The sequence below is a fragment of the Euphorbia lathyris genome, chromosome 7, assembly GCF_963576675.1.
Source record: "Euphorbia lathyris chromosome 7, ddEupLath1.1, whole genome shotgun sequence".
In the NCBI taxonomy this organism is placed as follows: domain Eukaryota; kingdom Viridiplantae; phylum Streptophyta; class Magnoliopsida; order Malpighiales; family Euphorbiaceae; genus Euphorbia; species Euphorbia lathyris.
In genome coordinates this window covers 82,424,707-82,446,838 of record NC_088916.1, presented here as the reverse complement: position 1 = coordinate 82,446,838, position 22,132 = coordinate 82,424,707, and the positions used below count along the sequence as shown (strand labels likewise).

Genomic DNA, 22,132 nt, shown 5'->3' with positions numbered 1-22,132 from the left:
TATATGCTCACCAAACTCATCAATCACAACCTCATGTGTAGTATTATTAATCACTGAGATGTTGACGGGTCCTTAAACATGTCTTTACATCAGCTAATGTCTTGTAAAGAGCATTTGAAGCAATTTCATAAGCCTCATCCGATTCGGCAACAATAGTTGCCAATTCAGTGTGTAACCGAGCCAAGTCTCTGTAACGCCTTGTTATTTTTCCCTTTCGATCATCATCATCATTTGAATTTGGATAAGACACCTTCGGTACTTGATCTCTAATATCTTTTCTCCATCTCTTTGAAATGTATTGGCTAGGAATAGTCTTCACATCATTAGCTGAAAGAACCTTTAAAGTATGTGAACACAAAATTCTAGCAAATTCGAATTTCTTGTAACTACATGTGATAGTATTATCAACTGAATCAAATGTCACAATATGATGGAAACATTTTCCATGATTAGTCACTTCATATATCCTCATAGTTCCAATGTCACTAAACAAATTAGAGGTGCAATCATGAGCTTTACATAACTCATTTTGGAACCATTTAAATACTGCCGGTGTGTATACCTTTACTACATCCTTTAACATCTGACATGGGAATGATAATGCAGGGATTGTGTGACTTACTTTAAAATCAGCTACTAACTCTTTATAACGACGATCATCAACTAATCGCTCAAAATGACGAAAAAATCGCAGCAAATCATACTTATAGCTCACATACCTTTTGATAGAATTATTCATGCTTTCGCTACGCTAGGTAGTTGTAATGTCTGCACTGAATGTTTCACGCCCATAGACTAAAGCCCATTTCTCCTTCACAGAAAATAATCGGCTCAACCATGCGTTATCTTCGAGTTTGTATTTTTCAAGCATCTTCTGCCAAGCCATTATGAAGTCTTCAACATCTTCATAATCATATATAAGACTACTAAAGTCTTTAGCGAAATCCTTAAACTTCTCAAAGACACATTTAAGATGCTTAGCAGCGTTTTGATATATGTGCCAAATGCATAACCGATGATGTGAATCCGGCCATTGAGTGGCTAAAGCTTTAGCCATTGCAGGATCTTGGTCGGTCAATATGCTTTTTGGTTTTTTCCCTGACATTGTATTCACAAAAGTGTCAAACAGCCACATAAAAGTTTCAGCAGTCTCGTCATATAACAATGCAGCTGCAAAAATAAGTGTTTGCTTGTGATTATTAACACCAACAAACATTGCAAATGGTCTTCCTTCTTTATTTTTCCTGTAAGTGGTGTCAAAACATACTACATCACCAAAGTAATCATAATCTACCTTCATCTTTGCATCAGCCCAGAAAATATTAGTTATCAAATCATCTGCATCAACTTGTATAGCATAGGTAAAACTAGGATCATTTGATTGCATTTTTGTAGATATTCTAATACACCACCTGTATCCCCTGACTTCATCTTTATTGTTCTCTTTGAACGTAAATAGTTCCTATAATCTTCTGCAATAAATCCAAGATGCTCACGCCCACCAGCTTGTCTACTCAATAACTCAAGAGTTTCTTTTGGATCTAGTCCTGAATCATCAGCCATGTCAGCCATAATATTTTGTGCTAGAGATATTTTTCTATGAGATCGAAACCGATGTGTCTTACTAGGAGTTGAAGTCAAATGAGTATGATTAGCAACAAAGTCTGAAACAACATACTTTTTAGACAACAGATCATACCTAATCTTCATTCTTGCTCCACAACCAAATCTTGTTTCTACACGATGAAATTTTACATACATGCTTCTCTTGTCTTTTACACGTTTACCTTCAGCTGAGCAAACAAATATTCTGTCCATCAGAAATCCAGTGGATGATGTATGTGCTTTACTTAGCCTCGTACCGAAACCGTATTTATATGCATATCGATTATAAAAAATCATGTGCATTTTTTTCTGTTTCAAACTCCATACCAACAACAGGGATAAATTCTTGATGCATTATTGAATGAATAGAATCACTACCTTCCAATCCACTGCCTTTATTTGATTCTTCTTCACTACATTCATAATTCAGTTTGCTAGATATTACATCGTCATTAATATCTGTAATTTCAACCTCCTTCAAAAATATAAATCAATGTATTAGGCACTCAAAAGTAGGAGTGAGCAAAACCGAACCAAAAACCGAAAATCAAAAAAACCAAAACGAAAAAACCGAACCAAATCAAACCAAAATTGAATTCGATTTGATTCGGTTCTGATCTTTTAATATTTTCGATTTTTGATTTGGTTCGGTTCGGTTCAGTTTGGGTATAAACCGAAAAAACCAAAAACGGAATTACTCTATTTTATTTTATAGTTTTTAGAAATCGGCTAACCCCAAAAATCTAAAATTAAAATTTAACACTAAGCCCACCCATGTATTTGAATGTACTCAACTAAAAATAAAAAGAAACAAACTCACCCACACAAAATCAACACTAACTTGTTATATTTATGTATTATATTGCTCTGTTAAAAACAATAAGAACTTAAAGGTAAAAAGTTACAGAAACTTTCCAAAGTTCCAACTAAATATTAGACTATTATTGTGGTTTGGATTTATAATTAATCTTTTATTGTGGAATTATAATTATTATTATTTTTGTGGAATTATAGTTATTGAATTACAATTTATAATTATGAAAAAAGTTACAGCCTCACAAAAAGTTCCAGAGTTAGAATTTTACAATTATGGAATTACAATCTAGCCGTTAAAACCCAAAAACCTTTGTTCTATTCTATACAAGCTGATTTTTTATATTCATACACTTTTTTTGAGTTTTTGGTTGGTTTTCATGAAAACATAGCGTCAGAATCACCAAGTCAGATTTTTTTTCCCTATTAATCATATTAAATATCAGTCATATTAATATTAATGACACAAGCACTTCATAATAGTATACAAATTAAAGAAAATCTATTATTATATACACAATACTCTATCATGGATATAAACACACAATAATAAAATAATCCAAAACTATTTTTGCATATTGCAAATCATAAACAATAATTTAGTGTAGGTTGCTTCTATATTATGATCAAACAAAGATAGAAAACAATCGGACTAAAACCAATAATTTAATTTAGGTTGTTTCCATATTACTCTATTAATTAGATTCCATTGGAATTTTTTATATCCAATTCTATAATTTTAGAATAGCATAAGAATAAACAAAAAAAATTTATGAAACTCTTGATACTTTTGATGCATTAAACCATCGATATTTCAATTTGACACATTGAAACCTTGATCAATTATAATGTAAATATATAAATGGTATCTTCTAAATACCTCTATTGATTCTGCCCCGTTGCTCGAGTTTAATGACACATAATTTCCATCTTCCATGAATGCTAAGTTCTGTCTATCACACCTTTGCGCTAATATTGGTTAAAGTCGGATTGGTTTCGACTACGTGGAGATGGAAATAGTAGGGACTGAAATTGCAAAGAGAAAGAAATTGGAAGTCGAAAGTCGGAAGAAAACGACAACGATCCGAATCGGAAGATGAAATTTTGATTGAAAGAGAAACGTCAACAATAATCGGAGTAAGAAAATTTGATTGATGAGAAAATTGAGAAATAAAAATGTATCACCAACGTAAAGAAAGTAGAAATAATAAGTTCCATTAAATCAAAATTGTGTACTATTTAATGGAAAATTGAAAAAATATTGGTAATCAAATTCCTATGAATATGGATGATGATGGTTTAAATAATAAAAGTGAAGTAAGATATGGTTTTTGTTGATGTGATATAGAGATTCCAGGAGAAAATTTTCAGAAAAGAGATAGGAGGAGAGTTCTAATCTATTAGGTAGACCTTTTAAAGTTGGGTTGTTAACAACAGGAAATACGGGTAATTAAACTTTAATAATTTAAGTAGTTAACTAGAGTTAAGGAGGTTTTAAATTATTAAATGGTTAATAGATAAAAATGACACATGTCAAAAATTAATAGGGGGACATATAGGGTGGGACAGCAGATTTTTTTCCAGGAGATTACACAAAGGACATATGTCATATGACAGGGCCACATAGATCAATATTCATTATTGAGCCTAAATTAATCTGATCCAAATGTTTTACCTCTATTACATTATTTCATCAGTATCAAAAAAAAATCATCCATCACATTCAAAGCATAATTTTATATATATATATATATATATAATATTCAAAGCATAATTCTAAATAATAAAACGAACTCAAAAAATTTATATCCAATATATAATGTAGAGGATCTCCTATCTCTAAATAGGAACATCGAGTGTACCAAAGCGTAGCGCAACAATCCAGATTGCAAACAAGAACAATAATATTGCCCTTTTAAAGGATTGCATCTCATGTAATTGTCCTATCCAATGGGCTATCACCTTCTAATGTTGAACACTTCTTTATTTTTATGTCCCTACATACAGGAGAGTAGGAGAATGGTGTAGGAGAATAGTGTACAAGGAGCTCTCCCTCACAGGGCCCCAAATTTAAGAGGGCCCAATTTTTTTTTATTATACAAATTTAAATAAATTATTGTTATTAATTATTATGTGAAAAATTAAATGAATGTTAACTTATCCAGAAAAATAACGCTCTAAGAGCATTAAAGGGTCTAATTTTTTTTTTATTATTATACAATATCTAATTTACTTATTTTTATTATATTTATTATGTTAAAAATCAAGTTAAAAGTATTTTGGTGTTTCATTTTGTAGAAACATTATATGAAATTATTAATTTTTTAATGAATAGGGTCCAATTTTTTTTCATTTAGTACAGGACTCCAAAAATGTTTAAGACGGCCCTACCTGCACATTTTACAATATGATCACTACCAAGATGTAGAAATAGATGAGTTTCCTTTTGCAACCTATATTCCTGAAGTGGAAGCCTCCCTTCCATTCTTCTTTGGTTCTTCCAAATGGTTGGAACATTCTCCCTTTCAATGCATTCCTAGTGATAAATGTCCCTTATCCTTATGTGGGTTTGAGCTTTATCCTTAGTGTTATTCCTTTTGGCTCCAAGCTCTTTCTCTTGGGGTTAACTAGGGATGATAAAGGGTACAGGTTTTACGGGTATCCGATACTACGGTCTTGATCACATGCACTTTAATAAGCACGTAGAATTTGCTCATTCACCTTTATATCTAGGCTTATTAGAATTCTAAGGTGGAGATTCAAAGCATCCTGAGGCTTAGATTTAATAAGTCTATATCTAACGGTGAATGAGCAAATTCACTTGGTTATTAAGGTGCATGTGAAAATTCTTGTCCGATACTATCCGATCCTATTAGGATTATATGAACCGTGTATAAACGGGTATGAGATCCCAAAAAATTACTCGTGACGGATACAAGATGGGTATGCAATTACCCCTAGGGTACTCGGTATCCGCCATGTATTTAGACACATAAAATTTATTTGTTGAAGGTTGATGAATGTAGATACCAAATAGAGAAAAAGTGAAAATTATCGATTTATCAAAATGAACTTTTTATTTTTATTTTTGTTGTGTTTGAATTTTTTGATAATTTCAGTGACTTAGAAAATTTGAATTTAAATGCTTGTTAAATTTATGGATGGTTTATCAAAATTTAGGTTTTTGTTAGATTTATAATTTATTTATTTATATGTTGATTCTTAACGGGTAAGGGTCCCGTGAGTACCTGTGATTTAAATGGGACAGATATAGGATTCAATAAGTATACTCATTAGAGTAATGAGACAGATACATATAATTAAAAAAAAGTAAGAGTTTGGGATTGGAATTACCCGCGGATACTCTACTTGTTTTCATCCCTAGAATTAACTAATGTCTTTCCCATAGGTACTATTCCCTTTTTGCTCCCACTAGCTTCGGACTAGTACTATAACTGTTCCGAAATCCTTAAGCATCCAAAATGTGATATTGATCCATGTGTAAAGAATGTGTCTGAAGGGAATATCATTTCTTCAGATCGGACGGTTCCTATGAGTCTTCTGGTATTCGAAGAGTGGTATTGATCCACTCTTAAAGGATTAGTCATAGAATATTTTTTAGGGTATCATGTACTAATATATATATATATATAACTAATAAAAATATACGAAACTACTATAGTTTATCGACAAACTTGTTTGAAATGTCTGATGTGACAATTAAATAACAGACAAATCATCTTTTTTACATTTCCGATAACGTAGGTTTAAAATCGATCTTGTTTGGACACGCACGGATCTGGGTATCCGTCGAGACCCATGTGCATTGGGCCAGGTTTGGACAATAAAAGTTATTCTTAGATCCAGCCCGACTCACGTCCGCTAAAACCGTCTATTTTTTATATGTTCATGTGATTGATAAAAAGAGCACGGACTGATCCAGTCTGGCCTACCTATTAATATTAATTTTGAGATTAGAATTTTAAGTTTTAAATCCACCTAAATTAATAATGGACTAAAGTGAACTTGTACTGAGTATTTTTACTTAAAATAACTTGTACCGAGTATTTTTACTTAAAATCTCATTAGGTCCACACGAATCAAACCCATAAACAAGTTTATTTAAATTTAAACTATTTTAACCTTTGATAAAATTTGAGGGTAAATTACACCCATGGCTACTGAACTTTACCCATTTTTATATTATGGCCATTGAACTTCATCTTTTCCCAGTATGGCCACTGAATTTTACACTTTTTAACACCGGTAGCCACTCAATTTTAACACACTTCTCAAAATGACCGTTAACGACCTCAAAATGAAAATATTCAAGAATTAAAGTTGTTCAGAACAACATTTACCATGAAACCACATTTTTTATTTTCGAAAATCACATTTTTTGGAGTTTTTTCTCTCTAAAAATTCACTTTCTCTCTCCTAACCAAACAACACATAAATGACCTCAAAACGAAAATTTCCAAGAATTAAAGTTTCTTATAATATTATTAACGCTTTGAATTTTTTATTTTTAGCCGTCAACGGTCGTTTTGAGGCGTTGAGTGGCCACCAATATTAAAAAATGTAAAGTTCAGTGATCATATCGGAAAGAAATGAAGTTTAATGGATAATGTGAAAATGAATAAAGTTGAGTAGCCATGGTGTAATTTACCCTCAAATTTGATATTAAAAACTTTACCCTTACTCACTACGTTTAACCCTTTTCTCAAAGAAAAATAAAAATAAAATTGAAAAAATTTTCAGCTGTGGGATTTGAACCCACGCCCTTTCGGACCAGCCTAAATCTGGCGCCTTAGACCACTCGGCCAAACTGTCATTCATGTCTGACAACGCATTTTATACATTTATTAAGCACAAAATGAAATCTCAGCCGTACGATCCTCCGATACGTTTAATCCACTATGAACCACCCCACAGCTCTACGGTGGAGCTGAAATCCATCTTTCCCCAAAACAAACCCTAATCACCCAGGAACTCCTGCAGAGGAAGATCTTTCTGCAATTGCTTTTCTGAATGACAAAAATATAAAAATAGCAACTGTATTTTTTTGATTTCGCTCTATCTTGTCAAGTGAGTTAGCTCAAATGAACTCGTTGACAGTCAAACTCTCCCTTTTTGCACCTAAATTATCTTCTTCTTCTAATTCTAATTCTAGTTCGACGATTCTTGTATCTGGTTGTCCTTCAATAAGTTTCCCAAGGAAGACGAAGTATAGCGTTAGAGGAAGGTTGGGCTTGAGACTTAGAGCTTATAATTCTTCAAAGGATGAGTCTGCGAGTAATTCTAGTGATTCCAAGCCTTCCAACGGCACTTTGGTACCTCTTTTGCTCATTATGCGTATATTATCTGTAATTGAATTGTTGATTTCTTTGTTTATGTAGAGGATTTTGTGTTTTTATTTGAAATAGATGGGAAGTTGCAATGTTGTTCATCAGTTAATGGAATTTATGGGAGCTAATTAGAATAAAATATGAGCTGGTTTTCTTTGCTTTAGAAATTGAGCAGCTGTTTGAAAAATTGATTTTTCGTTTTTTCTTTCTCTTCAAGTTTTTGAAACATGAAAAAATCACAACTTTTTGGAATTCTGAAAACCCCCAATTTTTTTTTAATGCACCGAATCTGAATTAGATAAGGGTTCTTATTTAGTTGTTAACTATGTTGCACGGAACTGGAAATGGATACCGGGAAACGTTATTTCTAAGAAAATTTAGCTAGGAAAAGGTAATAGAAGGGAAATGTACTTCGAAACACGGAAATGCTAATGAAGAAGAGTTTCCATGCAACATAGGTTGTTAAAGGTGCGCCTAAAGCTCCAGGCAAACAAGGCACTCGGCCGAGTGCCTTATAAGGCGGGTCCTGTCACCCAGGGCGACCACCAAGGCATGCATTTATATGCCTAACCATGGTTATAAGAGGAGCGCTATGGCGTGTCTATTTGTCACGTGTTTCTTTTAGGGTTTTAAAAGAGTTAGATACATGTTTGATCTTCAATGTTGGATTAAACACATTTTTTGTCCAAAATAAACAATGAGATTAGGAAGAATACAGACTTTGAAGAAATGCATACACCAGAACATACAATGGGAAAAAAAGGCATGGTAGAATATGGGGTTTGGGTTTATTGTATGTTAGTTTTATGATGATTGTCATGATCGAGTATTTATTGCATTTTGATTTTTGAATTTATCATTTCTTATATTTTAAATATTATCATTTATGATTTTATATAGTTTTATTCTTTTTCTGCGCCATGGGTCGCTCAGGCATGTGGCTGCTGCGCGTTGCCTCTAGGACACCCTTGCGGCCTTTAATAACTAATAGCTTTGCTATATAATCATCGTGTAATTTAGCATGCGGTAAATAACTATGATGAAATGCTGTTATTACATGATTGTTTTTCTTGAATATTTTGATTGGATTCTGAATCTTCTTCTTCAAATTTCAGTCAAAGACGAGGAGAGATATTCTATTGGAGTATGTGAAGAATGTGCAGCCAGAGTTTATGGAGCTATTCGTGAAAAGGGCACCTCAACAGGTTTTCTAAAACTTCTCTCCTCCTGCCATCAGTTGATTTTCTCTCTGATTACTCTCTCTAGTTTAATCAAAACTTGAGGAAGGAGGCTAATTTTTACCTACTCTAGTGTTCTTGCTGCTAGAAAATCGGATGTGAGACGTCTATTTTCACAATCACTTGTTTAGGTAGTAGATGCAATGCGACAAACAGTCACAAATATGATCGGGACACTGCCCCCACAGTTTTTTTCAGTAACAATCACCACTGTAAGTTTGTTGAATTTCTTCTGGACTTCCTTACATTATGGAATAAAAAGGTTTTATTTTATTTTTTTTCAGTTAACAAGAATCGACTTGACAAATTGTTTTAGGTAGCTGAAAATCTTGCGCAGCTCATGTACAGTATAATGATGACTGGCTATATGTTTAAGAATGCTCAATACCGCCTGGAATTGCAACAGAGTTTGGAGCAAGTTGCTCTCCCTGATGCACAAGAGAAAAGGGTATTAGTTTCTTTTTAGTATGCTATATTTCTCGAAATTCTACTTAAGAGGTAAACTGCACAAACAACCACTTACATATGGATAGCATTTCAATAAAGGGTGGTTCGTTGCACTACACGTCCCCGCTAAGCGAGGGTCCGAGGAGGGGTCCCACCACAAGGGTGTATTGGGGGCAAGCCTTCCCCTGCCAATTTTTTTGGCAAGAGGCCGCTCCTAAGACTCGAACCCGTGACCTCTCGGTCACACGACAACAACGTTTATCGCTGCACCAAGACTCGCCCTTATGGATAGTATTTCAATACGGTCACAAAATTTCATTTTGTCTCAATAAAATAATTCATCTTTGCATGTTGTAGTCACTCTGAAGTTCGAACATTCTCCAGCCAATTTTTGCTGGAAATGCTGTCTAGGATTGCGTAGTCAATTTAACTTTGCCATATAAGTTATAATGGGGAAGATAGAGGGGAAGGTGAAGTGTAAAAACCCGATTGATTGAGAATCTCATCGAGCCTGCTGTGAGGGATAGATGTGTAATCTTTGTTAGAGCCAGAGTGCGAGCTGAGGAAAGTCTAGGTCAAGGTGAGGGACAGATGTGGCACTTATGTGGTGAAGTTGAATTGACTAAGCGATACGAGTCAGCATTTCTAGTTTAAATTGGCCGTAGAATAATCAAAGTGACTTTATTGGTACAACATGAAAAGATGAGTTATTTTATTGAAATAAAATGAACTTTTATGACCTTATTGATACATTCTCCAAATATAAATGACCGTTGGTGCAATTTACCCCTACTTATGGTGTATAGTTAAAAACATCATCAACATCTAAATGTTCCTTTTTTTTGTTATAATTCGCATCTTACCTGAGATGCTGTCTTGTAACTTTATTTTTTTGCAGGAGGTTTAGCATCCTGTCTTTATTAATTTTGCACTGTGTAACTACATGCTATGAATGTCACAGGATGTGCCGGATTATGCGCCTGGGACACAGAAGAACGTGTCTGGCGAAATTATCCGGTGGAATAATGTTTCTGGTGCTGAGAAAATAGATGCTAAAAAATACATAGAGCTACTTGAAGCAGAGATTGAGGAACTCAATAGTCAAGTTGCTAGCAAATCTGCTAATGGACAGAATGAGTTGATGGAATATCTTAAGACTCTTGAGCCCCAAAATCTCAAGGTAAAACGGCTATAAGTTATAACCTTTATTTATTGCCTTTTATCAAGTGGCATGTGACGGCATGCGGTTAAGATGACAGTTCAATCTTTGGGATATTGGCACATTTGGGGTAAAAATCTTAACTATTTCCCATTTTGTGTTTTGTTTGAAAATATTTCCGGAGTTGGACCTTTTTTTTTGCTAAAATGTCAGTCAAACAGGCAGATGAGTGTATCCGCTAATTTTATAGGCAGATTTCACAAGTCAAATTCTCATTCACCTATGTCATGGCTTCCACAATATTTTTTCTTACATTTTATATTTAGAACATATGTTTCATAAATATATGTGAATTATGCCCCAACTCCGGAAATATTTACAAACGAAACACAAAAAGGAGCATGGTTTTGGATTTTTCCCCAAATGTGTCAATTGTCCCTCAATCTTTTTGGCATAGTTAGTAAAGGCACATGGCGCACTAAGGCGCTAGGTGTCCTGGAGCCTTGGCGCATGGCGATGGCGCGTGCCATAGCGAGACAAGGCGCACTTACAAAAACAAAAATTACAGAACTATAAAACTAACATAAAAATTCCCTTTCCGCTTGTGTTTCTGTTGAATTCAACTTCTGTGTTTCTGTTGAATCCTAAAAACTACACCTATCTCGCGAAGGCGCGCCTTTAATAACTATGCTTTTTGGGATGCCATAGCTTCACGTTCTGAGTATAACAGTATATATTACATTTTTATGATTCTATAGGACTTGACAAGTAGTGCTGGAGAAGATGCTGTGCTTGCAATGAACACTTTTATTAAAAGACTTTTAGCTGTCGCTGATGCAGAACAAATGAAGGTTTGTCTTCGTACCGAACCAAATTCGCTTTTTTTCTTTCTATTGAATTGTTGACTATATAGTTCTCTATTGACCACACTATGGTTTATAACCTGTCATGCACGGAAAAGGAAACAAGGAAATGGAATTTCTAAGGAACATAAGAAACGGAAATGTGTAAATATTAAAAATGTAAGGGCATATTTATAAATATTGAAAAATATAAGGTAAATAATTTATTAGTCCCTATATTTTTCCTTAACGCTCTGTTTAATACTCGTAGTTTAATAATAAATTATTTAATCTTTAACTTTTGTTATTTACTCTCTCAAATATTTGAATTATTAAACAGTTTTCCCTCTAAACTGTTGAATAGAACAAAACAGTATAGCCTCTGTAAGGGGCTAAACTGTTGAATAAAATAAAAGTGAAGGACTAAACAGTATATTATTAAAGTATGAGGACTAAACAATATGTTAGACAAAAATGTATAGGGACTAATAAATTATTTACTCTATTATTATGAGGATGTTATATTTGGGTCTAGAGAAGAAAAATATGTCACTAAAGTTCAATTTGTCTCGATAAAGTCATCCAACTCTTTTTTTTTTTTTCAATAAAGTTACTCCGGTACTTTAGATGAAAAGGACAACCGGAACCGTGGCATCCACATTAAAAATTTACCAACTAGATTAAAGCTTATAATATCAAAAGGAATAATATAATTATACACAATTTACCTATGATGGAATTTCAGTAGTTAACACCAAAACAAACATAATAGTGAAATATGTACACAAATAATCAAACACATTGAAATACTCTTAATCTAAGAGCGATTCCGGTAGTCCTTTTCGTCAAAAGTCACCGGAGTGACTTCATTGAAACAAAAACCAGAACTCGATGACTTTATTGAGATAAATTGAAGTTCAGTGACCATTTTGAGACAAAACCCTGAAGTTTTGTTCCGCATCCTATATTGTTCTACCCTATCTAAATCATTAGATCAGTCATTTGAAAGATCTACTGAACCTGGGTATATTGCGGAAATTTTATGTACCAGACCCTTCTACGATTCTTACTGAATCACTCACCCAATGCTTGTCTTTGAAAATTTAACTGGTTTTCTAACAGATATTCTTCAAAATCAGTAACTGAGACTTTGTTTAATTTCTCAAACTTCATTTCTGGTCACAGACAAGCGTTACAGAGACAAGCGCGCCAGAACTTGCCAAACTGCTATACTGGCTGATGGTGGTCGGGTACAGCATTCGTAACATCGAAGTTCGTTTCGATATGGAAAGAGTCCTCGGGAGTAATCCAAAGCTTGCAGAATTACCTCCAGGAGAAAACATTTAAGTGTGGGAACGGATTCTCGATTTTGAGCGCCTAGCCATTTCAACGGGAACGCTATGCAGCAGCAGCTAAATTGCAGTTGCAGAATTGTTGGTTGAATAGCAGATTTATTCTATTATTTGAATGTGCTCAACATTCTTCATGTACGCAATCTCATATCTATCTCTCATTATTTGTTAGAAGATTTAATTTCAAACTATTGCACGTTTTGTACTTCTACATCTCTTACTATTAATTTTGAGTTATGTTACACAGAAACTCTTCGTCATTCGCGTTTCGTCATTAGCGTTCTCATGTTTCGTTTCTGTTTCTGTTTCTATTACTGTTTCCTAGCTATAATTGTTGAGAAGCGCGTCATTAGTGTTTTCATGTTTCGTTTCTGTTTCTGTTTCTTTTCCGTTTCTAGCTATAATTGTTGAGAAATAACATTTCCCTGTTTCTGTTTCTGATTCCGTTTCTGTTTCTGTTTCTGTTTCCTAGTTTAGGCTTAATACTTCTGTCTTGGCCTCCTCTACTTAGTGGCGAACCTATTAGCTCTCTCAACTGAACAAATGTAACACTTGTCTCTTTATGTGCCTATATGGCATTGATTAGCCTCCCTAATTGATTTTGTGCATTCTTATTAGCCTCTTAACTCATCAAATATAACGCTTCGTGTCCCTTAGGTTCTGGAAGGTGTACTCAATGACATGTAATTACAAAAGGGGCTTAATATGTGACAATTTTTGAGTTTTGGGAGCTAATAGATTGACTACTATGTAGACGAGACTAAGTGATCAAATGGGACAAGTTCAGAAGGCGGGGTCGGGGGGTGGTGGCGGAGGTATTAAGCCTACAGTTTAATAGTGGTATAGTTTAGGGGAATGATTTTGAGGTACATTTTGGGATGAGCTAGGTATTTGTTTATACGATATTCAATGTTGGATTGCCCATTGATATTTGCTTCACGCCACAAATAATTTAGGCGTGTTAAATTTCCCACATTGCTAAATTAGAAAGCTATATGGCTTTATAAATTTACGAGGCAAACCTCGTACATTTTAGGGTGAGTTAGGCTTTTGTTTACGGATGTTTTTGCCCATATCAAACTAGTCTTTATTTTGCATTTTTATGGCCTAAGAGCATCTCGCTCTTCATGCTCTCATTTAATAGAGAGTCGCCCTCCACTCTTAGTGTTCCTTATTTTCATTTTTTTATTAATAATTAATTATTGAAGAGTCTCTCTTCTCAATCTTTGTAAATATAATAAGGGATAAGGTACTAAAATAGGGCTATGGATTTTGGGGAATTATTAATTTAGGCTTTACGTACAAAATAACACTAATGTAAACTTAACGTTTAAAAAAGAATATCAATTTAGGTATCGATAACGAAATATGACACGTCATTCATATTAGCGGTAATATGAATGACGTGTCATATTTCGTTATCGAGACCTAAATTGGTACTCTTTTTAAAACTTTAAGCTTACATTAGTGTTATTTTGTACATAGACCCTAAATTGATACTTCTCAAAAACCTCAGACCTATTTTGGTACATTATCCCTTAAAATTATTAATTATTGTTATATGGGATAAGGTACTAAACTAGGGCTATGGTTTTTGGGAAAGTATCAATTTAGGCTCCACGTATAAAATAGCACCAATATAGGATTAACATGTACTAATTTAGGCCTCGATAATGGAACATGACACGTTAATTATATTACTCCGTTAAGTTCTATCAATTGTGCGTGGAGAGAGAAATCAAGACTTAACGGAGTAATATGAATAACGTGTCACGTTCCGTTATCGAGTCTAAATTGGTATCTTAAACGTTAATCCTATATTTATGCTATTTTATACGTGAAGTCTAAATTGATATTTTTCCTAAAAACCATAAACCTATTTTGATACCTTATCCCTAAATTTAATGCTAAAATAATAAATAAATTATCATAAATAAAGAGTGAATATAAAGAGTATTGATGGAGATGATATGTATTAGTCACTTTTCAAATTATTAAGAGTCAATTGTTTTTTTTTTTTTGAAACAAGTAAGAGTCAATTGTTTATATTATTTTTAAAAAGTGAACTAAGATATACTTTAATTAATAGGCCTAATACACAAATAACCCCCTGAACTTGTCCAAATATTGCAACTGCCCCCTCCAACTTTCAATTGTAACAACTTACCTAGACCTGGCAATTATCGTGTTCGTGTCGTGTCATTTCGGGTTCGTGTCAAAAAGAGTAAACCCAAACCCAACCCAAAAACTTTCGTGTCAAAGTCGTGTTAACCTATTCGGGTTAGTGTCAATTTCGTGTCGTGTTTTCGGGTTACATGTAATTTTGTTATGCGTATATATTAATAATAACTTTTAAAAATATAAGAAGATTTGGTACTGTTTTTAAACATTTTATATCATTTTTAGATTAGTATGCTAACAATAATTATCGAAAAGTTCGATAATATCATGTTAGAGGGTTATGTAATGTGTTTATAACAATTTAGGAAATTCAAATTAATATTTGCAATTAATAATTATAATTTTATTATCTTTATTAATAAAGTGACATAAAAAACATGAGAGAATATAACAATAATTTTCAATATCCGTGTCATTTCGTGTCGTTTTCGGGTTCACATATCAACACTAACCCAACCCAAAAATTAGCATGTCAGTTTCGTGTCAACCCAAAAATGACCCATTACCTATTAAGCTCAACACTAACACTAAAAATCCGTGTCGTGTTCGTGTCGTGTAATCGGGTCGTGTGTCATTTTGCCACCTCTAAACTTACCCCTTAAACTTGTCCAATTGTAAAACATGACTCCAAATTGGGAATTTTTTTACCCCGTACTTGAATCAACCGTAAAAACGTTTTTCCGGATTCGTATCACGCCAAAGATCTGATTGTCACACTCCACGAACGTTGCAGCTTTTGTATTTCACGTGTTTCTTCAATTGCAGTCCATGTCAGCAATTTTGGGTTATGTTTTACAATTGGACAAGTTTGAGGGTCGTTTTATGATTTAAATTACCTTTAATTCGCATATGTATGCACAAAAAAACAAGAAAAATCATAGTAAACAACTAAGAATGCTCTTATCCTATCTCCTTAGTTATCAACGAAATGCAACAATGTAAATGTTCTCAGGTTTTAAATAGCAGAAAAATCAACTGCCCTAGAGAGAAAAAAAAAAAACAGAACATTATTATAGGCATAAGTAGAAGAATTTGAGCTCAAAATCAATGGAGATTGAAGTAATTTCCAGACAAAGTATAAAACCATCTTCCCCAACTCCAATTCACTTGAAAATCTACAAACTTTCTCTTCTAGATCAGCTGATGCCTTCTGCACATGTTCCGATGATCTTCTTTTACGGGCGAATAGACTTGCTCGAAATCCCTGCAAGATTACAGACACTGAAGCAGTCTTTATCAGAAGCCTTAACTTCCTTCTACCCTTTTGCAGGTACGCCTTTTGTTGGGTCATAATTGTGTTAGATGATTTATATGTTCCACTTGATTATATATGGTATAAACTATGAAAGCCTGTCAAAAACGGGTTGCTGGGTCATAATTGTGTTGGATGATTTATATATTCCACGTGATTATATTGTTATAAACCATGAAGCACCGAGTTGGGTGCAGACACGGGTGCGGGTAAGCATGTCAAAACGGGTTGTTGGGTCATAATTGTGTTAGATGATTTATATATTCCATGTGATTATATTGTTATAAACTATGAAAGCGTGTCAAAAACGGGTTGGGTCATAATTGTGTTAGATGATTTATATATTTCATATGATTATATTGTTATAAACTATGAAGCACTGACTCGGGTGCGGGTAAGCGTGTTAAAACGGGTTGTTGGGTTATAATTGTGTTAGATGATTTTTATTTTCTACGTGATTATATATGGTATAACTATGAAAACGTGTCAAAAACGGGTTGTGGGCTCATAATTGTGTTGGATGATTTATGTATTCACGTGATTATATTGTTATAAACTATGAAGCACCAACTCGGGTGCAAACATGAGTGTGGGTGTGGGTAAGCGTGTCAAAACGGGTTGTTGGGTCATAATTGTGTTAGATGATTTATATATTCCACATGATTATATATGAGATAAACTATGAAAGCGTGTCAAAACAGGTTGTTGGGCCATAATTGTGTTAGATGATTTATATATTGTACATGATTATATTGTTATAAACTATGAAGCACCGGCTCGGGTGCAAACATGGGTGCATGTGCGGGTAAGCATGTTAACACGGATTGTTGGGTCGTAATTGTGTTAGATGATTTATATATTCCACGTGATTATATATGGTATAAACTATGAAAGCGTGTCAAAACAGGTTGTTGGGTGTTAGATGATTTATATATTCCACGTGATTATATAGTTATAAACTATGAAGCACCGACTCGGGTGCAGGTGCGGGTAAGCATGTCAAAACGGGTTGTTAGGTCATAATTGTATTAGATGATTTATATATTCCACGTGATTATATATGTATAAACTATGAAAGCGTGTAACGGGTTGTTGGGTCATAATTGTTTTAGATGATTTATATATTGTACATGATTATATTGTTATAAACTATGAAGCACCGACTCGGGTAAAAACATGGGTGCAGGTACGGGTAAGCATGTCAAAACGGGTAGTTGGGTCATAATTGTGTTAGATGATTTATATATTCCACGTGATTATATATGGTATGAATTATGAAAGTGTGTCAAAAACGGGTTGGTGGATCATAATTGTGTTAGATGATTTATATATTCCACATTATTATATTGTTATAAACTATGAAACACCGATTCAGGTGCAGACACGGGTGCGGATAAGCGTGTTAAAACAGGTTGTTGGGTTATAATTATGTTAGATGATTTATATATTTTGCATGATTATATACGGTATAAGTGTAAGAAAAACTGAGTACTGTGTCAGGGGAGAGTCCTGGTCTTTTATAGGTCCGGAGCGAAATAATAAATTTGGGCCTATGCATAAATTTTAAACACATGGAGAATAAATATGAAATTTAAAAATGGAAAATATAAATTTAACGAAGAAATTTCACGGGTTAATTTAAATTTTGGAAATTAGAGCGGAGGAGACAAAGGGGAAGCAAAATTTTGTACGTTGCGAAATGCAGATTTACACATAATGTATGAAATGGGAAAGTTTTGCATCTAATGTTTCCAAACGGGATAAATTTTATCTTTACCTAACAAAAATTTTTACTACACTAGTTTGATTATTATTTGACTGTCACATCAGAGATTGCAAAAAAAAAATATCTATAAATTGAGGCAATTCCGTGCATTTTGTCAAGTCGTTTGTAAGTGTGTTAATAACGTAATAAATATTTTACGCAGTTTTTTGTGATTAATTTATATATTGTAGACTTAATTGATGACATTTTGGCAAGTTTTTTTTGTAACCGTTTGCGACACAGTAAATATTTTAGACATAATTGATGTTTAGAATGTATGATATAATTCAAATTTTTTGTTTGGTACAGATAAAATTAATTCTACTTAGAAATGTTAGGGGCAAAATTTTACCATTTTATCACTTCTTTTTTTTTTTTTTGAATCTAAATCTTATTTTTTTAATGCGGGCCCCTTTAATTGAGAGGCCCAGGGCAGTCGTCCCTCAATTTTTATCTCAAGGCGGCCCTGTGTGTCAATCAGATAATATTAGGCGGGTTGTCTTTGTAAATCGTGTTGTCTGACAGTCCTACTTGCAGGGAAGGTGAAGGATGATCTTTACATAGATTGCAATGATGACGGAGTTTCTTACATTGAAGCCAAAGTCAACTGTTGTCTTTCAGACATCCTGAAACAGCCTGATAGAGAAAAAGAAGCAATGTTCAAGTTACTTCCCGGCGATTTCGGATCGTCGGGAACACCGGTGGCAATGATTCAAGTTAACGTCTTTAACTGCGGCGGAATCGCCATAGGGACTAAAACTTCACACAAGATCATTGATGGACCTACATCAACTGCATTCCTCAAAGCATGGGCAGCCATTGCTCGGGGGACGACGACAACCACACCGACACCAAGATTCGAACCCAGTTTCGTCGCGCCATCTCTCTTTCCACAGAATGACTCTCTACCTAAAGCTGCATCCCTAGCTATATGGCCATCATTGATCAAATTCGGCAAGGGGGTAACAAAAAGATTCGTTTTTTACGCATCAGCGGTAGCCGAACTCAAGTCCCGAGCTTCTTCGACGTCATTCGTGGCTCACCCAACTCGTGTCGAGGCCGTCTCGGCCTTTATATGGCAATGCACAATGGTAGCTTCAAAAGCAAAAAATGGTCACCAAAAACCATCTGTTTTGTCACTAATTGTGAACCTAAGAGGAAAAAAGAACACCCATTTGCCTGAAAATTCAATTGGGAATCTACTATGGATGGCAAGTGCAGAATCTAGTGCAGATTCAGGAAAAGAATTGAGTTTCTTAGTGGGTATTTTGAGGGAATCTATTCTGAAAATCAATGGGGAATATGTCCAAAAATTGAGTGGTAAAGATGGGTTTTTTAGGGTATGTGAGTGTCTCCAAGAATTTGGGGATTTATATGGTAATCCAGGGAGTGATTACTTGACATTTAGTAGTTTGTGTAAAGTTGGGATTTATGAGACTGATTTTGGATGGGGAAAGCCTATTTGGGTTAGTCCTGGAGGTGGAGTTTATGGACCATTTTTTCAGAATTTGTTGTTTTTGAATGATACAAGTGTTGGTGATGGGATTGAAGCTTGGTTAACCTTGGATGAACAAGATATGGATGTTTTAGAAAGTGAAAGTCAAATACTTTCATTTGCTAGTTTGAATCCAAGTCCCCTTGAATTATGTAACTAATAATCGTATTGAATTTGCAACGTTTTGTTTTGTTTTCGGTAAAACCCGTCTTTTAGTTTTCGTACGGTAAATTGCATCAACGGTATAGGGGTTTGTATCGTGTCAATTTCGGGTTAGTGTCAAAATGAGTCAATCATAACACTACCTACAAACTTTAGTGTCATTGTCGTGCTAACCTAAACGGGTTAGTGTGGATTTCGTGTCGTGTTTTCGGGTTATATGTAATTTAATGATGACTTTTAAATGTAGGATGATACGGTACAATTAAATATTACTATATGTTATTGTTGGAGGGTCATATAATGTGTTTACAGCAATGTAAGAGGTTGGAATCATGTTGCAAGTAATAATTGTAATTTTATTTTTTATTAATAAAGGTGATCTTTAAAAAAAGAGAATATAATAATAATTTTAAATATCCGTGTTATTTGTATCATTTTTGGATTAGCATGTCAACTCTAATCCAACCAAAAAAATTTGTATCAATAAAAAAAATGACACATTACCTATTAAGTTAAGTCCTAACACTAAAATTATGTGTCGATTTCGTGTCGTATAATCGGATGGTGTATGAGTTCTTATATTAAGCACCTGATCTTCCGTGCTACTTGGAGGATCCTCAATTCACATTTGGACACATGTATCGTGACTCCACTTAAAAATGTAGTCTTTTATAATATGTGTGGGTTCATGTTATACATGATAAAATATGTATGGAATGTCACTACCACATCAACAACATGATATGTCAAATACATATCAACATTTGCCATTAAAATAAACTTAAAAAGATTGAATTTGATCAATTTGTAATACGGGCTACTGGTTAAGTGTTAGGATATTCATAAAATTCATTTTTTTAATTGCCACTTGTCACCATGTGGCTTTATGAGGACATATGTCAGACATATTGTGAACTGTTGTTGATATGACAGCCACGTCTGCTTTTTGGTGGTTTAGATCTTCGAATCTAGCTATAGTAACTTTACTGACACAAATTTATTACTTGAGTGACTTTATTGGAGTGATTACTTAAAAGATGGGTTTTTTTAAAGTATGTGAATGTTTCCAAGAATTTGGGGATTTATATGGTAATCCAGGGAGTGATTACTTGACATTTAGTAGTTTGTGTAAAGTTGGGATTTATGAGACTGATTTTGGATGGGGAAAGCCTATTTGAGTTAGTCCTGGAGTTTATGGACCATTTTTTCAGAACTTGTTGTTTTTGAATGATACAAGTGTTGGTGATGGGATTGAAGCTTGGTTAACCTTGGATGAACAAGATATGGATGTTTTAGAAAGTGAGACTCAAATACTTTCATTTGCTAGTTTGAATCCAAGTCCCCTTGAATTATGTAACTAATAATCCTATCGAATTTGCAATACTTTGTTTTGTTTTCGGTAAAACCCGTCTTTTAGTTTTCGTATGGGTAAATTATGTCAACGGTAGATGTGGCAATTATCGGGTTTGTAGTCGTGTCAATCTCGGGTTAGTGTCAACATGAGTCAACCATAGCACTACTCAAAAACTTTTGTGTCAATCGGGTTAGTGTCGATTTCGTGTGGCGTTTTCAAGTCAAATGTAATTTTACTATGTATGTATATTAATGATGACTTTTAAAATGTATGATGATACGTTGTAATTTTTAAATATTTTATGTTATTGTTGGATTAATATGATAACATTAATCATCCAAAAGTCCGCTAATATCACGTTGGAGTAATGTGTTTATAACAATATGGAGGTTCGGGTTGAAAAAAATGTAGGATGATATTGTATAATTTTTTAATATTTTATGTTATTGTTGGATTAATATGTTAACAGTAATTATCCAAAAGTCCGCTAATATCGTGTTGAAGGATCATGTAATGTGTTTACAACAATATAGGAGGTTCCCATCATGTTTGCAAGTAACAAATATAATTTTATTATCTTTATTAATAAAGATGACCTGTAAAAACATAAGAGATTATAACAATAATTTTAATATTTGTGTCATTTTGTTTCATTTTCGGGTTAGCATTTCAACCCTGATCCACCCAAAAATTTCCATGTCAATTTCGTGTCAACTCAAAAATGACACATTACCTACTGAGTTAAACTCAAACACTAACGTGTCGTGTAATTGGGTGGTATGTACTAAATGTGGTTGCCACATCAACAACACCTCATGATATGTCTGATACATTTCAGCATTTTCCATTAAAAAAAACTAATAAAATGAATTTGATTAATTTGTAATACGGGTTACGGTTAGGATATTCATAAAATTTATTTTTTATTGCCATGTGTCACCATGTGGCTCTACGGGGACATATGTGAGACATATTGTGAGTTGTTGTCGACCTAGCAATCATGTCAACTTTCCAGTGGTTTAGATGGTCAGATGCAACTATAGTGGTTTTATTGATATAAATTTAGTACTTGAGCAAAAGATGGGTTTTTTAAGGTGTGTGAGTGGCTTCAAGAATTTG

The 22,132-nt window shown here is 33.9% G+C and overlaps 2 protein-coding genes across 2 annotated transcripts; both read left to right on the top strand.

Annotated features, from left to right (window-relative positions):
* Positions 1-7,370: 7,370 nt before the first annotated feature.
* On the top strand, positions 7,371-13,064 carry LOC136201296 (uncharacterized). The gene is made up of 7 exons (XM_065991928.1): positions 7,371-7,751; positions 8,882-8,971; positions 9,136-9,216; positions 9,321-9,452; positions 10,413-10,631; positions 11,369-11,461; positions 12,638-13,064. Exons 1-7 carry the CDS (start codon positions 7,521-7,523, stop codon positions 12,797-12,799), a joined length of 1,008 nt encoding a protein of 335 aa, XP_065848000.1. The 5' UTR covers positions 7,371-7,520; the 3' UTR covers positions 12,800-13,064.
* A 2,492-nt stretch (positions 13,065-15,556) lies between these two features.
* LOC136235091 (vinorine synthase-like) lies at positions 15,557-19,944 on the top strand. The gene is made up of 2 exons (XM_066024606.1): positions 15,557-16,255; positions 18,540-19,944. Exons 1-2 carry the CDS (start codon positions 16,033-16,035, stop codon positions 19,655-19,657), a joined length of 1,341 nt encoding a protein of 446 aa, XP_065880678.1. The 5' UTR covers positions 15,557-16,032; the 3' UTR covers positions 19,658-19,944.
* Positions 19,945-22,132: the final 2,188 nt, after the last annotated feature.

Excerpts from the sequence above, each read along its gene's own strand:
- LOC136201296 (XM_065991928.1), top strand. The coding sequence starts at position 7,521 with ATGAACTCGTTGACAGTCAAACTCTCCCTTTTTGCACCTAAATTATCT. Across the intron at positions 7,752-8,881 it reads AGCCTTCCAACGGCACTTTG|TCAAAGACGAGGAGAGATAT; the intron begins GTACCTCTTTTG and ends TTCAAATTTCAG. Across the intron at positions 11,462-12,637 it reads CTGATGCAGAACAAATGAAG|ACAAGCGTTACAGAGACAAG; the intron begins GTTTGTCTTCGT and ends TTCTGGTCACAG.
- LOC136235091 (XM_066024606.1), top strand. The coding sequence starts at position 16,033 with ATGGAGATTGAAGTAATTTCCAGACAAAGTATAAAACCATCTTCCCCA. Across the intron at positions 16,256-18,539 it reads TTCCTTCTACCCTTTTGCAG|GGAAGGTGAAGGATGATCTT; the intron begins GTACGCCTTTTG and ends TCCTACTTGCAG.